At 39.3% G+C, this 17,999-nt stretch overlaps 1 protein-coding gene across 13 annotated transcripts in view; it reads left to right on the top strand.

Annotated features, from left to right (window-relative positions):
* Positions 1–17,999, top strand: part of LOC126872385 (forkhead box protein P1-like) — a 215,616-nt gene that overhangs the window by 192,419 nt on the left and 5,198 nt on the right. For 3 of the 13 annotated variants that reach the window (XM_050632267.1, XM_050632279.1, XM_050632280.1), the window contains 12 exons: positions 534–596; positions 2,197–2,446; positions 3,783–3,887; positions 4,057–4,231; positions 5,723–5,909; positions 7,379–7,694; positions 8,072–8,140; positions 9,504–9,580; positions 9,796–9,897; positions 14,379–14,554; positions 17,502–17,577; positions 17,729–17,841. In XM_050632267.1, coding sequence (XP_050488224.1) covers positions 534–596; positions 2,197–2,446; positions 3,783–3,887; positions 4,057–4,231; positions 5,723–5,909; positions 7,379–7,694; positions 8,072–8,140; positions 9,504–9,580; positions 9,796–9,897; positions 14,379–14,554; positions 17,502–17,577; positions 17,729–17,841 — 1,709 coding nt within the window. Of the gene's footprint in view, positions 1–533; positions 597–2,196; positions 2,447–3,782; positions 3,888–4,056; positions 4,232–5,722; positions 5,910–7,378; positions 7,695–8,071; positions 8,141–8,763; positions 8,809–9,503; positions 9,581–9,795; positions 9,898–11,934; positions 12,066–14,378; positions 14,555–17,501; positions 17,578–17,728; positions 17,842–17,999 lie in introns of all 13 variants that reach the window. The other 10 variants (XM_050632271.1, XM_050632270.1, XM_050632269.1 and 7 more) reach the window with 10 other exon arrangements.

The following is a 17,999-nucleotide window of genomic DNA, read 5'->3' as shown; positions in this document are numbered from 1 at the left end:
GATTTTGGAATATTTTTGTCCGCCATGATAACGGAACCTTTTTAAGTTATTGGAAAATGTGAAGTTTCTAGAATTAAGTTCCTGTAAATTGGATTGACGTTGTTATGGCTAGACTGTGAATGTTTACGCAGATTTCAAATCTTACGGACACACCTAAAGAAATGAAAGTTAAATAGAGATTTGTTTGACTGGCTAAATATTGTGGTTTTCTTCGGATATATTTAAGAATACTCTGCACGTGCTTTGGTTATTACTCACTTTTACTTAATTTTTGCTTGTTACGTAAAAGTTTTTATATTTAGAAGATTAAATTTCTCCTTTAATCAATCATTGGAAGATCAGAAGGATTAAGTACAGCAAGATAGTACATGAATCGTGTAGACCAAGGATATCGAATATTTAATAATACTTGTATTTAATTTCGCATTTGAGCTTCTATAAGGATGTGTTGTTAAATCTTATTAGAAGTAATATATTTTATGGGTTACGTCAATCAACTATCGACTGACATCAGATTGATTCTATTCTTCTAGGACTCTTCGTCGGAGCATGCGTCCAATCAGGAACGATTCGGCTACTTTTCGTCTCTAAAGGACGTAAGTATTCCATTCTTCGGACCTCCATTGTTGCAGCGAAGGAATCTCAAGTTTCATAGGTCGATCCTTCCAAGTTTATTGTGTCGCTTCTTCAAAGTACATTAGCGAAGTTTGTCCTTTTTACCGAGCAAGCATTGCATCTTGGCATAGTTAAACATCTTCCAGATACTCCGCCGGGTAAACAGACCGCCTTTTATCACCCTCCAACGGCCATTGATAATTTTAATTATAAAAAGCGTCCGTTTGATGGACTACGTTCTTCTTTCTCGTCCTTTACCGCACTTACACAAACATTCGGACAACCTTTCAGAGGATAACAGCCTCCGAAAGAATGTCTCGAGCTATTCATACCGACATTTTCAAATAAACGTGTCTCTTCAAACTATTCGAAACTTCCAAACATTTTATAATTTTCATCGCGTTCCTGAATTATCAATATTTTTTTGCTCTCGAACTTTCCCATCGAGGAATTTTATCGTAATGTTAATTATAAAGGTATTTGGAAATTTGTGCGTTCGCGTCCAGCGAACCTGGGAATTTCGATGCTCAGCAAACAGTGTCTCTATCTTCCAATCAACGTTTGCGTGGAAAAAAGAATTTCCACGTAATTATGCTTTTGGTACAGTGATTACAAAAATTATTTGCACTTCCATCGTCTTTATCATAGCACTTTCTTACAGCTACTTAATTTAAATGTATCAATTTTCGTATCATTTAGTAGTTCCATACGACCGCAAAAATGTAATAAAATGAAATGTAGAATCAATGAAAGGACCTTCTACTAGAAAATAAGGATAGAAACACTTTCTATAACCAGTGTTTACTCCTTGAATTTTTTTAATATCGATAATTTTCGAATATCTACGTGGAACCGTTCTTGCACGTTACCCATAAACAGCACAAAGAACGTTTTAACGCAAATACATATCGTCATACGAGGTTCGCACACAGGCTCGATAGCTTCGATAGAGGCATCAAATATTTATTTAGCGGCCTGGCCTGACCGGTATGCTTTACTCTACAAATTTAGACAGTCCACTCGAACAGATTATTGCGAGAGCTCGCGCGAAAGACGATCTCAATTACCGAGAATTTAGCGCTCTTTGATCATTGTCATCATGAGGTGACATCTACTATTTCTATATATAGAGAGAAAAAATAAAACTTCTTTAATAAAACCTTGTCGTGTCTCGTTAATGGCGCAATTTTCGTTTGTACTATGATACTATAAGGCGTGCCTACTTCGGTGAGTTTGTTTTAAAATATCCTCCAGGCTTAGAAAAGACGGAGAATGAACGCAGAGGGGACGAGGTAAGCAATTAAGCATCGCCATCAGCCGTTGTGTCTCGTTGTTTGTCTTCTGGCTACTCATCAACTGCCCCCTGTCTTTCTCTTGCCTCCCCCTGCGAATTATCCGCGTCTGAGATTTATTCAGCAGCGTCAAGATGCAACTTTTCCACCCTTCAATTTTTTTCTTTTTCCTCCAACGTGAAATTTTTTTCCCCAACAAGTTCCTCGTTTTCCAGTGTTGTTATAAGGTGTGTAAATCGCGGAGAATTTTAACGAGCAAATTTACGGCTGTTTGTCGAAATGCTTACAGCATCAACACCAGTTTGCGGAGCTAGGTAGGAAGAAGTTGGAGCAGGCGATACAGCAACTGCAGGAACAATTGCAGCTTAATGTCATTCAACAGACGCATTTGCTACAAACGGCTGACAAAAAGAAGGCGTCTGCGCCGCTTCAACAACTGGCGCTTCAACAGCAACGCCTCATACAGCAATTACAGATTACGCAGAGCCAATACCTTCTTCAACAGGGTCTGGGTCTTCAGGGTCACAATCCTTCTTCAGGTAGAAATATTATTATTAATTATGGTAGAAATTTTAGAGAGTTACAATATTAGAAAGAAAAGAAGAATAGCAAAAATGAGAGAAAATTATTTCCACAGTCTGCCAGTGAACTCATCGATAAACTTAGAATTGATAGAACAGAATTTCTTAATGCTGTTGCATGTTTCCAATCGTTTTCGATGCAATGGCACAGTTTTATTATTGTATTTAAAAAATTCTCCCAATAAGTGGAAAATATGAAAGGATCGTTCTTCATTCGAAACTTTATGTTAGAGATTTACTTAAAATATTAGAAATCTTCTTCTTTGTTGAAACTAGAATGCAATTCGAAAACTAAAGCGAGTTTAGAAACTTCTGTGTTATTCTTCCTAAAAGCAATTTATACTTTGAACATTTAGAGACTATCATTAAGAGTAAGCAAAGCTACAGTAAATTTTATTAGGTACATACGTAAAACGCGTAATTTCCGAAGTAAGCTAATGTCGAAGCTTCGTTTAAACAACAATCCATCGGGTCAACCCCAAGACCATCCCGTCAGGTAATCTCCCTCCCTCTGCACTTTCTCATTTTCTACTTTACCCTGGGCAAAACTTTCCGCGCAGAAGTGTTTCGGTTGCGTCGGATCTCGTTCCGACCATGTTTTTCTTTCTGACGCGCGTACAGGAACCGAGGAGGAAGGGTGGAATAATAGGGCCAGGAAAGCGACAGAACCTCGTTCACGTATGCTCTTCGTGCTTTCGATTTGAAAATTCACGCTTTGAAATAAATTTGTAGTATTTGAGGAAAAATTGCAAACGAAAGATGGGAAGTGATGTTCTTTCCACGTTGTACGTGTTATTTATGCCATTTCCTTAATTCTCTATTTTTCTGTACTATTTTGTACTTTTTTTTTATCATAGTTTTAAATATTTGATGCATATGTCGTACGAACAAGATTAGAAATGGCTCTTTCTGTTTTCAAGGCTGGAGCTCGTGGATCAGCGTGAGCTAATTGCACTTAATCGATCTATTTCGATCTTTTCGACATTTATACGTAATTTAATTTTCAATCTTTGTTTCCTTTGACGAAATGCTTTTGTTCGTGTAGAATGATTACGCATTTTACCTACACGTATAATTGTGCTCCTATAAGCTGATCGTTAAATAAACGATTAAACAAATAAATAAACACTTTATTAGAAGTCCAGACAAAATAACACATTACAATATACGGGGTAAATATATCAAAACACTTCAATTTTTTCTATATTCTTCGCTAAGTATTAGATTGTTAGAATTCTTGTAATTTTAAGTATTCAAAGGATTATTAATAAAATATGTGCGAAATTTTTGACAGGTCTTCAACCTGGCGAAGGTCTACCAATGTGGAAATCGGACACATCGGATGGTCCGGAAACCCACCAGAACTCGAACGTTCCAAAATCCGTGGCTGGACTCAATGGTAAACAGAAATTCTCCACGATCCATCAACGATCGAGAGTCGAATTTCCCTTCGTATTCTCGATATCGTTCCCTTTCGTCACCTTCCTCTTACCACCTTTCCACATACTTTTTGTTCTTTCTTTTGCTTGTACTTGGAAAATGCGACGTTCGTTTCCGGACTATCGCAGGACTTCTCAATTCGACAGTGTCGAGTCGGCGGTCGGAGATGAACGGAACCACTCCTCTGGACGAGAAACCGCTGGATGTTTCCTCCAACGACAAGGTTCATCCCCTGTACGGCCATGGGGTCTGCAAGTGGCCAGGCTGTGAAGTTATTTGTGAAGACTATCAAGCATTCCTTAAGTGAGTCCTCAAATTTCTCAAATTTCCACCGTTTTATCGCTATCATAGTAATCGTGGGATTTGAAGTCGATCGCTCTTGTCAATCCTCTGACCGATTATCTAATCGATAATTAGAAAATAACTTCTGGAAAGACATGAAAACGTATCGCGACAAAAAATAAAATTATTTAGTAATGAAATCTCATTAATTATGATACTAAATCGGAGAACCTTTTAAACATTGAAACATTTAAAATCTTAACTTACGATACTATAATTTTTAATCGGTCGTTTAAGGAGGAATTTATTAATACTATATTTGTCTTACCACGTTGCCAAAGGCTTAATTCTATTTCTTCGAAACGGGCAAGCATATTGACAACATAAGCTTCGAGCATTTTTAATCCACCGACGTTAACAACCGATTTGGCTATTTGAAACCCGCGATGTATAACCGGAAAGTAGGTAAATCCCAGCGCAGTAGGGATAGACAGTGATTCTTGGGCTGGCAGAGAAAGAGGAGAACCGACGAAGAATAAAGTCGGCAATTTCGCCCAGTGGAATGAGTTAAGAGAAGGCGCTACTCGCGAGGGGTTGGCTCGAGGAAGTGTAGAAAAATCGCTCGAGTCAGCGTATCTCATTGACATCCGGCACCTTCTTCATCGGTCTCAAAGCAGAGACAGCATTTGCCTCCCTCGGTCGACGGGAATCCCTTAGTAATCACGAGGCTCGTCGCCGCAAACTCCCTCAAACAAGCCGTTACTTAAAAAAGGACGAGAAAAAAAGGAAAACGCTAATTACCTTTGTCTCATTAATATTCACGACATTCGACCGCATCGTTATGCCTCTCGGTCTAATCCCCTTCCTCCTGTCCCCTGCGCCTCTTCCCGTTGGACCTTCCCGTATTCTTGGTCTTAACCAACCTCTCTCCCTCTTTTTCCTTTCTTCACCCTCTTTTACTCTTCGCGATACACCGGCCGGCGACGAAGAAGGATTACGGAAATTCTTAAATACGGAATCTCGTTGCCAGCCCTCAGACCATCGTGGAACTCGATTCTTTCGGTGTCCCGTGGGATAAGATTCACCACGGCCAGAGACAAACGTTTCTTTGTAACGCGGCGAAGCTTTGATTTCCCCGTAAACGACCCGACATTGTTCGCGACATAATTTCATTAGTCTTCGCTGGAGGATTCGCGGTGAAGGGAGGGGTTCTCGAATAATTCTCCGGTGTAAATAGTAATTCTTCAGAGTTGACGCGGAAATTTACCATTTACCTATTAAGCGATTTCTAGTAATAACAATAAAGATAGCACGAATCCTTAAGAAAAAAAAAAAAAAAAAATCACGTTTGACTGGAAATTTCACATCTTAAAGTCGAATTATATGGAATTACGTAATGAAGAAAGTAAACGAAATATATCGAGATTAAATTCTTTACCATTTACATATCAATCATGATTGTGCTAATTAAAAGAGAATGAACTGAAAGTAACTTTTTGAACGATACTGCAGGCACTTGAACACGGAGCACACGCTGGACGACAGATCGACGGCGCAGGCCAGGGTTCAGATGCAAGTTGTCTCGCAGCTAGAAATTCAGTTGCAGAAGGAACGGGACCGGCTAACCGCCATGATGCATCATCTGCACGTGGCGAAACAAATGGCTTCCCCCGAACCACCAAAGTCCTCCGAGTCATCGGTGAGTCTTTGCATTACCAAACATGATCGTTATAGAATACATTAAATAATAAAATTCCAAATTTTGCATATTGAAGCAGTTTCTGTATAGCGCTGTCCAAGCTGTGCTCGATGCAATAAGGACTCTCGTAAAGTAGCCATTAGAAACTGTTCGATCGAAAGTTACCAGGAGAAAAACAATATGTCAGCGTAAATTATAGGGATGGTACAAGTCATATACGAGCGATATGGATAGCAATAATCGTAAGGTGGTAGGTTATGCGGTTCGGTACGTGGAACGAACGCTGTATGGGGCCAGAATCCGGAAAAACGTTTCCTAACGATCGTGTCGGGATGGTAAACTCTTCTGGCAGCACCGTTCGGTAGTCGTAAAGCCAGATTTTCACGGCGCTCGGAGAATTTTACGAGCTCTCGCCGCGGCTAACAACAACGCCAGTTTCAGTTTTAACGCGCCGCCGAGTAGACTCGCTAATTTATACATAAAGTTTGCATTAATAATTCATCGGGTCCTCGTTGATTTTATATCGCCTTAATTAAAACCTCTAACAAGTCCGACAGTCGGAGAATACCAATATCGCATTAGCCCTCTCTCCGTGCGGCTGCGTGGCTCGTCCTCTCTGGCCGACTTAATTATTTTAACGCGAAAGGGAGGAGCCGCCCCCTTCCCCCGCACTCTGCTCGGATCATCTCTGATATCGAGACCGTACTGCTGGAATATATTTCGTATCAACATATTCGAATGTGACTTGTTCATTAATAAAAAAGAAACTTCCAACCTTATTATAACTTTTTATAAATCGGCATAAAACAATGGATATGCTGTAACGAATTATATTACCGGGGATAGCTCTACACGTTCTTCTTTTTCCTCTTTTACATTAAGCAGATACCTTTAATTGCATAAAAAAGCGTATTTTAACTTTTTTAATAGGATTTATCAAGGCTACAGAAAAAGATAACGTTATTTTATTCTCTCTTTTTTTTTTCTCGTAATTCCTAAAAAGTCGAATTAATCAGCAGCGTATGTGTACAGTAATTTCTCAGCTTTATTATCTGATTTCAAATTCAAGGCTGACTTGAAAGCCTAATACATTATTGTAGTATTGTGTAAAATATAATACATTATTATATTTTTCAGTTTATGGCTTCCGAGTTTATGGATTACTCGTCAAAGGATTTCATACACTCGGAAATTCGTCGCATTTCTAGATATCAGATGTTTCAGAGAAATTCAAAGAAAAATTAAGCATAAACGCATGTGTCAATAATCTGTAAGAAACTAAACCTATAGGTTTGTGACAAGATACACATGTGTGCAAGAGTAACCAACAAGCTTGATGAATTCTACAAAATTATCGTTCATTTAAGGTTTATTAAAGAATTAAAAAACGTCGATAGAGTCATCGAAATCCTCCAAGCAATGGCTCTAAATACTTTCTCCAAGTATACATCGTCTCATTCTTTTTTCAGACGGGTTCGAGTATACCAAAGTTAAATCTCTCAACCGCCCTAATGAGCCAACCACCGCCAAACTTCGGCGTCTCTCAAGTGTCTCCAGTCTCGATGTCCGCATTGGTGTCGGCGGTCAGGTCGCCAGCAGGTGGACAGCTGCCACCTTCAGCAGGTGGTGCGCCTATGCCACCTATTCCCAACATGTCAAATATGTCTGGGATGCCACCTTTGCCGAACATGCCAGGTAGCATGCCTACGATGCCAACGATGCCGAGCATGGCAGGGCCCATCAGACGACGTATCAGTGATAAATCCGCTCTTTCCTTGGCAGGAGGTAAGGTCATCTCGTATTTTCTGTCATCTTTTACTTTCACGATTATATTCTATCTTTCACGTATTTCTGATTAGTAAGTTTCTTGTCATGGACCGGTCAGGAGTATCGAAAAATCGTATTTGACATTGTTGAAGTTGTGCGTTCTTCCGTTTTACCTGCGATAAAGAAAGTGGTTAGCATACAAAAGATACCGGCAATCAATTTAAAAGTAATATGGATAATTGTCGATGAGATTCATTAACGGTTTATTGAAAGAACCATTTTTCAAATATGTAAGTTTAAGAGATATATGTATAAGGAAAGAAAGGATTAAAATATCGTCTTGAGAAAGGTGAAACGAAAGATATGTAAATTCAGAAATTGAATACTATTCGTAGGACTGTATGACGAGGGCACTGTAAGGCGCAGAGTAGCCGTCGATAGATCTGGAATAGATATTAACGAAGGTAACGACTTAACCAAAATTCAGTCGGGGAAACGTGCGACCCGCGAAATGCTATTTTTGTCTCGCTCGCCAATTTATTTCTTAATCTTAATCTAAAAAGATACGAATAAAGCCGTATACGCTTGAGTTAACATAATTTCACTGAATATGATAGTGAATTTATGCCCCGAATTGAGAAACAATATTTTAAAAAGCATTTCCCGGCTCGTCCTTGTCAACTATGCCCCGACGAAAAGAAAATCCTGTAGCAAATGCTCTTTACGGTCCTCTCTTGATCTCGTGCCTTTTTTCCTATCGTAAACTCTATCACACGCACAGATTTATTCACGGTAGCAACAATGTCACGTGAGCTACAGTGTTCGAAACCTTGTTGGCGACGAATCTAATAGGTACATAGAGTGCGAAAGGTGTAAAACAATCAAACCAAGAATAAAAGTCAGAATAAACCAAAAAGAAAGAAAAGAATAAAAGACATAAACGAGCATAAAACAAGAAACAAAAAAAAAAAAAGAAAATGAACAAAAATTAATGAATTTCTAAACGTACGCCAGTTCGAACTTCTTTCTTACCGATGCTTCTGTTGTTTCCTTATTTCTTGTGCTGCCCGCCCTCCCCACCGTGTAGGGCTGCCCTACATGCTGGAGCGTGCTGGCCTTGACGTCCAACAAGGTACTGTCAACCTTCTTTCCACGCTCCTTTGGTGGCTTTAAGGATTTTCTTAAAGGGTGCACCCTTTGCATGCAGGAAGAAAACTTTCACCTCTTTCAATCCCCTTACTCCTCTTCTGCCCTGTAGAATAGAGATTCAGATACTTCAATCGTCATCCCCGATTTTCTGCAAAGAGGGATGAACGAGGCCTGACAAGAAGTATCCGTTTCTATCTACCCTAAATCATATCCAATCGCTTCTTGCTTAATCTTTGATCTAGTTTTAAGAATGTCGTACATAGTTTTGATTCGATATTTGTTTTCTGAGCATGCGATCGAATACAAGCTGATCCCCTTTCGTTTCACACAAACGTCACGAATTGTTTATTTATTGTTTTGTTTGGAAAAAAGAATAGAAAAGAACTAAGTACCGCGAATTAATTTTGCAACAAAAATCAAAAATATGAACACATAACGTTTTCAAATAATGGCTTTTCTAAGAATGTTTCTGACAACCATCTCTTTAAACGGTGCTTGAAACATTAGCGTACTGCTTGTTAGTTGTAAATTTAAGTAATCGTCTGAGACACGCGAAAAGAGATGGTGTCGATGAACTTTTACCCTTCGGCCGCGTAAGGGTTCCGCGTAACTCTTGCCGTTTTCATACTCATTACGTTTTGGAAAATGAAACAAGCGAAGCTTCTTGGTATATTTCAGAAATTCAACGAAATAGGGAATTTTACAAGAACGCCGATGTCAGACCGCCGTTCACGTATGCATCATTAATCAGACAGGTGAGTGAGAACCATTCGATACGCATTAGACATATTCCTTTAGCGTTCTGATTAATTCAGATATCGAATGAATTGTCCCCTAAGAGCACCCCTTTTTAGATTTAATTTTCAAAGGAACACTCAAAGAAACCGGTGAGGATTACTTACTACACCTCCCATCTTTGTAAAATGATAAATTGAATTTTGGGAATTCTTCTGTTTTCTTTTTTTCACAGTCGATCATCGAGTCGCCGGAGAAACAATTGACGCTGAACGAGATCTACAACTGGTTTCAAAACACATTCTGCTACTTCCGGCGCAACGCAGCAACGTGGAAGGTATATCTTTTGACTATAATAAAGGAAAAATATAACAAGCGTTAAGCAGGATGCAGAGAAATGTAAAAGATCAAAGAAAAATGAAGGTACGACGGTCATCGAATTTAAAGTTCGATTCTTTCTCGAAACGAGTGTTTCAGTTCATTCGAATATTCGAATATCGAACATTCAATCTCGTTTCGGAAGAACGATTCGAGGATGTTATTTTATTATAGAAGTGATCACGTTGAATTATAAAAATCTTCGGCGTAAATAATTGATCGGAAGCGTGAAAATATCGGGAAAATTTTGTCAAAATGTCCTCGAACGATTCGGATGCAAAAATCCGCCGCGCTGCCATGCATTTAGGAAGTCTAAAATAATTTTCTCCTCTAAATGGATGAACTCAGCGTGGCACGAGTTATGCAACGTTTGATTGCAAGTCACAAAGACGAAATGACTGGTCGTGCAATTTGCATTTACGAGCAGATTAAGCTGAATGCGTTTTAACTAGAAAGGATGAGCTTTCAAGAATCTCAGATAATCTTACGTATTAATTTGAATTAACAGGCTAAGTGATGTGCCAAGCAGACGAGCTGGTAACGATAATTGTGTTGCTTTCCCGATTTAAGGGGGAGACTCGGTAACATGTGAAATATTATGTCGTATTGCGATTCGTTTGTCATTTATCAGAATGATTTCTGTTTTTCCATCGTATCTTTTCTTAGCCAGTAGTCTTGCAGCCCGTAATTAAAATCTTCTTGGGAGACTGTTACTCTAATTGGGATTTAACAATGATCTGACACGATATTGCAATAATGTAATTTCTGACTGAAATCATACGGCGATAAATCACAATTAAATCGTAATATGATAACATATGATACGCTTGTTGGCAAGAGTGCGCGCGCGCGTGTGTTTTTTGCGTGTGTGCGAGTGAGCGTGGAAGTAATCGACGTTTGCCATGAAGCTTCGCCTCGCATGGTTATGTGTATCTGAAAATTTTCAAAGCAACCACAGGTTTAACAACGGCTATCAGACAGAGAGGAGGCAGCCAGATTCAACGTCAAAGGATCCACGTTTTCCACGTCAGCGGAGGTCGTAACCTTCGACGCGATCTTCTCGTACAGTTCTTCCTAAATTTCTTACACCTATATACTTTTTTCATTTTTTTCTGATTTTCCTTTTCTTTTTATTTTTTTTTTTTTTTTTTACTTCTTTTGGAATTTTGTACGGCCCTGCGGCATGTATGATTGTTGTCGTTGCCCCTAGACTTAGATGACTAGCTGTGCATTAACGATAAAGGAATGCCACATTATACCGTGTATCTTTCGATTAATCGTTTTGGTTCGTTATGTCCTCTTACGGCCTTGTCATTGCGCGACCATCGCCGGGTATCCTTTGCTACTCACACACGACGTTACTTACTAATTCACTCATCAATCAGTTTCTCGGTTTTTCCCGGTGCTTTCCTGTTCTGTTCGAGCGGTTCGTTTGAGCCGTTTCTTGAACTTCAAGTTAAAGACAGGCTGCCACTTTAAATTTCCCACAATTTTATTTTCTATTAGCGCGTATTATTATTCCTGCCAATTATTACAGTCGGAGTGTATTAAAGTGATAGCCTGCAAGATATAGACATGTTCCTTCACAAAAAGACACGATACAGCTTGTCTAAATCAGAGCCAACAGAGATAATAGAGAAAGAGTCTCGTAATCCTTTACCTTCTCCGAGACAGACAAGAAAATCTCATCCATCCTCGTCTCATCTCAGCGTGTATCGGTTGTATCACCATCATCATCGTCGTCATCGTCGCCATCGTTGTCTTCGTCGTCGTCGTCGTCGTCGTCGTCGTCGTCGTCGTCGTCGTCGTCATCCGACGCCGGGGATGACGGAATGCCGCCTGTATTAAAAAAAAAAAAGAAAAGAAAAGCCAAAAAAGATACAGAAAAATTACACGCCATCGAATCGTGTTCCCCGATCGACAGCCGGCCTCGCGATTGAGTTGGCTTCGTTCGTTTTTTGCGTTGCTTATTTAGTCTGTGTATTATTTTGTATAGAACGCAGTGCGACACAACCTGTCTCTCCACAAATGTTTCATGCGAGTCGAAAACGTGAAAGGCGCCGTATGGACGGTGGACGAAGTGGAGTTTTACAAGAGACGTCCTCAACGCGCTTGCAGCACGACCGGGTACGTTGCCCCCGTCCCACCGACAAAAAAAAATTCTACTGCCGCGTTTTTTATACTCTTTACTACGTCTCTATAGATCTATTTACCTCTATATATATATTTACGACATATATTATATATATATCTTATTTATCTTTTTCTATCTTTTTCTATCGATATATTCATTATAATAATCTTCCCCCTTGGTACCCCCTCTCAAAATGGTTCTACCAACAACAAAAACCGGTTTCAGACCACAATCCGAAATAATCGGCCTCGGTCGCATCCTGTCTCTTTATATCTTCTTCTCCTTACATCCCTTGTGTTCCCCCCTCTTTGTTTTTTAATATAATAATATATATATTTTTATATTTCTAAATATTCTTCTGTCTTCTGTCTTTTTACATATTTATATAGATATTTATATAGATATATTTATACAATACTCTCTCACTTATTCGCTTTTACTCTCTAATTACATACTCGTACCGCTAACCCCATTTTCCCACGCCCATTCATGTTTATACTTGTCAAGTTTTTTACTATCTTTTTAACTTTTATATATATATTAATATACGTCTTTTTATACATTTTTATATATATACATTATATATATATCGATATTTCTATATATACATTTATAAATATTTAATAGTGTTTAATATTCTATTTTTTATATGTATACATATTTATATATATAGCTTCTTTTACATATATATTCACGTATTTTTCATAGCTATTTATATATATATACATATTAATAAGGTTTTTTTAATCTGTGTACGCTCGCATAACGCGTGCGTGCGCAAGCCTCATATGTATGTATACGCACATACACGCACGCTCTTCTGTGCATTTGTTTATCTGTGTACGATATATATATTTCTTGATTACCTACATATCGTGCCCTATCCTCACTTTTTTAAATACGTATATACCTAGTATATCTGTAGGTATGTTTCCAGACCTTTTGTGTACCTCATGCGTGCGCATTTCTCATACGTATAGATTTGTGTGCGTGTGTGTATATATAAACCATTTCTTTTTTCTCATACACCTGTGTACGCCATGATAATCTGTATTATCTGTAATTCGCTTGCGTCGTTTGTCCGTACGTCTGTCTCTGCTAACATCGTGCTTCCCGAGATACAATCGTTCAAATTTCATTCTTCTAAAAAACCAACGCACATACCAAATTTCGTGTATTTCATGGAAACTTTGATCTTTTAAAATTGAATGATTAAAAAAGACGAATGTTTTTTTTTCCTCTTATACAATTTCAAACTCAGTTTCTCAACAAAACCCTCATCCACGAATAGGAAAAATAGAAAGATAGAATTCTTTTTCACGAATTGTACTCGGGAAATTAGCTTTGTATTGTGTTTGGTCCCTCGTGCGTGTGATTTTTTTACTTGCCCGTCTCTCGTGTGCGATGGTAGCCGTCAGTATGAAGTGTGAGAACGTGTTGAAAGGATGTGTGTTCGAAGATCGTGAAATTCGACGATGAGGTGGAGGAGAAGGAGGAGGAAAGGAGCAGACGCGAGTGATTGTGCGAATGTGGCCGACTTCATTTTGCTCTTGTGTGAAAGAGTACCGTAGAAAACCGTGGTGTGTGCTTTTTAACAAGCATGTGGGCTTTGCAGCGACTAACCGACCGAGAATTGGCAGGGCCAAAGTCTCTCTGGCCCGAGTCTAGTCTCGAATACCCGGAAGCCGGATGCGGGATATGCCAGTGCAGAGTGAGAACCGCTGAATTGCACTTGGTCAGGTAGTGAGAGGAAAATCGTCTTACTACATATATTACTTTACGTTTGTTTTTTTATTCTCTACCCCCTTCTTTGCGAGTCTGTGCTGTCTTTGTTATTCTCTGGGACGCCGGGATTCGATCGAGTCGGGGGCCTTGCTCGATCATCGAATCCCTACTGGGTAGGAGAGGACGACGAGGCTAATTACGAGCTGTTAACGGCTCGTGATCTCGTCTCACGTTTTTACGAGATAATACGACACGTGCATGAGATCGAGAGTCGCGATCGTTTTACGTTCGAGAAACGGTCGTGCCACTCGAGGGCAACGTTTTTCGTTAGACGCTTTAAGAACGTACGCAGAAAGGAGAAGAGCGTAGAGCTCAGCAGAATAATTACCAAAAAAAAAAAAAAAAGGAAAAACGAAAGACAAAAGGAAAATCGAAACGAAAAAAAAAGTAGAAGCTAGAAAGGGAAGGAAACGTAACCAAAAACCAAACGAAATAAGTTTCAACAGCAACAAGCAGAAACAACCTTTATCTTTTTTACTCTCTTTTTCTCTATTTCTTGGTGGTCTTGTCTGTGTATACAGAACGCGATCCGCACCAATCTATCATTGCACAAGTGTTTTGTGCGCTATGAGGACGACTTCGGGTCATTCTGGATGGTGGACGACGCCGAGTTCGTAAAGCGGCGGCATCTGTCCCGCGGCCGCCCCAGGAAATATGACCCAACCCCATCACCCACTCCACCCCACCTCTCCGCACAGTAAGCACTACCACTTTTTAGAATTCTGCTGGCTGGCTGGCGCGACGTTCTGACCTTACCGCGGTATTCTCTTGTAACGCGGCGACCGGGACGTTTTCGCTTGGTCGTTGCCTACATGAACGAACCACTAAACGCCCTCTCGAACCTGCTGCCTTTGTCGTTCAATCGCCAATCAAACGACCATTCACGTTATCTTCTATTATCTGTTACACAATAAAAAAAAAATAAGAAACAAAAGATTCATTTCTACTTTAATAACGTTGGAAGTTATTCGCGTGAAACTAGAATTATAGGAAAGTATATCGTTCGTGAATAAATTATACGTCGTGTCTGACGCAAAGCGGCTCATTCTACTTACTTAGCAGTTACCGCGCTCTTCGTGCAATCCTCTACATTGGAATCTCGAATATAACTCGTTGGAAAATGACTTCCAAGGCAGCAGGGAGTGGCTGTAAGCAGTTTATCCAATCCCTAGGAAACGAATTCCGCATCATGCCTGCCTCGAACGCCCTTAGAAATCCGTCTCCTCAGAAACCTAAGGATAAGTAGTACCCGTTCAAACCTTCCTTGATCTTCATCAGAGGTGCGCAATGTGCCATAGACTGGAACAAGAATGTTTTATTAACGCGTAATGTAACCTTCTTGGGTAATTTGGAACGAATGAAAAAGAGGAAGGAATGTCGGTTGCGTCCAATGTAAACGCAAGGGGGCAGGCAAGCTTTCGTCCAATTAAAATTTACAGCTGGTGCTTGTTAACGTTTAAATCTGCGCACCTCTGCTTGTGACGTCCAAAACAGCCCTCATATAGTACATCCCCGTATACGTCTCACTAGTACCGTAGCCCGAGGCTCTAGCACACCCGAGAGAGCTTAAATCCTGGACGATCCTGCAGGAGCCCAGCCACAGGACGATTGGTCCGTGCTGCAGGATCTCTGATGTGTTTAGTGGTTGCTCGCATGGATAATCAAGGATCCTAATATTCGTTCCCATAAGAATTAAAACAAAAAAAAAAAAAAAAAAGTATAAGATAAAATACAGAAAAAAGAAAAAGAATCCCCCGTAAGACTATCCTTACCACTGATAAAAAAAAACACTGTGCTTATAATTGTATGGTGCTTACGTAGTGGCGTTTGCAGTGTCTTGGGAGAATGTGAAAGTGTTTGCGTGGATAAACGTTTCGTTACCCTTCATTTTCAGATTTTTCTCCCTCTGTTTCGCTGTACAAGCTGGTTTACGATACGGCATCGCCATTAATTTCCTTTCATTTTTTTTCCTTTTTTTGTTTCGTTCGTTCGCAACGACCGTGCGTGAACGAAGCGTTTGTTGTATCGTTTTGGGTTTTTTCTTCTACTTCTTCCTTTTTTTTCTGTTCTTTTTTCTTTTCGTGTTTCGCTATTTTCAAAGAAACAGGCTGTAGCGTAGTAATAGATAGCGCAAATAAGTTGGCGATAGAGTTCGTAAAGGGAAGGTGAAGCGCTTTTGCGTCATTTTCTTTTTTAATTAGCGTTTAATGAGAGGAGGCGTTGTTGAAGTATGTGTTTAGTTTATTTTTTAATGCCTCTGTCTCTCTATCTCTGTTACGGCGTTCACCGTTTTCTCTATTTCTGTTCCGCCTTTAGAACGCTTTTTCAACGTGAGAATGGTGTTCGGTGTGACTGATAATGTGTGTCAGGGCTACTCGCGCATGTGTAAATTGTGTAAATTAAGCGTCACAAACTGCAAAAAAAAAGAGATATCTCGGATGATACGGAATTCTCCATTCATCGCTACGACCACTCTCTTCTAACTCAAGGTACCTCACCGTTAACGTACTAACTTTGCAACTTCCGGTAATTTTTCTCTACTATTTTAATCATCATCTTTTTAAACATTTTTTAACGTATTTTCTATTTCTCTCTTTTTATATACTCTCTTACACACTTCCAACTTTTCCTCTCTAATACTACTATATTACTTCTTTCTTCTCTTTCACTCTACTCTACTACTACAACTTTCTTCTCTTTACTTACTGCGCTCTTGGTCACTTGATAAACGGCTCTAGGCATTCTTTTGATTCTTTCTATATTTTTCTTCGCATGCAACCAATCTCTCTTGCAATCGTCACATCGTGCTTCAACTTCGAATAAACGTGATATCTGTCGAATCCACTTGGAATATATTTTTTTATCGCTTTATCGTTTGCAAGAGAAAGCCTACTTTTTTCATTCGACATTCGTCGTTTGGAAAAGGTATCATGTTTCTCGGTCGGCACTCGATGCCTGAACTTTCACAAAGGATTTCGGTGGAAACTATGAAAGGGTAAGCACAGGTAAGCCTGAGAGCCGTTTACAAGCAAACGACGTCGTTTCGTACGATAAAAAAGTCGATGTATAATTTATTTCTAATTAGAGGAAAGGTTATATATGATATAACGAAACGGGAGCGCTATTTTTCACAATTTTCCTCTATATTTTTTATCTTAACCTCGCTCAATCTCAACCGAGCTGATCGTTGGACGAGTGAGGAACGTAACCGGTAAATAGGTAAGGGTTTTCGAACTCTCTTTTCCATTCTTTTTTTATTACATTTTTACTATATATTATATATACGTGTGTACATTTTTTCATATTATACTTCTCTCTTTCTCACTTTCCATTTTCTCTATTTCTCTTTCTCTTTCTATTATACCTTTACATATTGAAACTCGATCACACGTGCACACATTGTACACACAAGCTCTATCTTTACCCGCCCCGTATCCCCGTACCCTTACCCCTTGACCTGAAACCTTTAAATTCTCGAGAAAAGAAATTTATTCCACCCGTATACATCGACACAAACTTTAATAAAAAAATATATATATATATTTAAGAAAAACGTGCCTATATACACGCGTTTCTATTTCAGGAAACTATCGATAGGCGAATCTCGACGATTACTAATAGAAATTTTCTCTCTCGATATGTAGGGGTGTCCCGTCAAAAAGTCCAACCCTGACGCACAGCCCGACAATGTACGGTGACGCATTAAATGCCAATCTCCAGGTAACTGTCTAAAAAATACTAGCAATTCCTTTTTTCGTTAAATTGACGTGGATTAATTGAATTCAATACATGACATAACGTATCTTTCGTAGTTTCAACGATTAGGTAAAGGAACGGAATATTCGTGACTAACCATCTAATGCAATTTGAGTATTTCCAGGCGGCACTCGGGGACTCTAATATGGGATTTCTAAACAACTCGATGTGCACGTCGACGACAACGAGTCCCGATAAGGAGCACGTGTTAGCCCATAACGATCTAATGTGAGTGAGTCTTTAACGTGCAAAGTTTATGTTCCTCTTTCCAACATGCCGAATCACTATTTCTACTCCGATCCTTCTAAATTATCGTTCATAAATGACTGAATATTTGCGAATTTTTGGACAAGATATCCATGACAAAGTCTTAAGAACACAGGATA

Source organism: Bombus huntii, chromosome 13, assembly GCF_024542735.1.
Source record: "Bombus huntii isolate Logan2020A chromosome 13, iyBomHunt1.1, whole genome shotgun sequence".
Lineage (NCBI taxonomy): Eukaryota > Metazoa > Arthropoda > Insecta > Hymenoptera > Apidae > Bombus > Bombus huntii.
The sequence above is the reverse complement of the archived record's forward strand: the minus strand, read 5'-3'. Positions and strand labels throughout refer to the sequence as shown.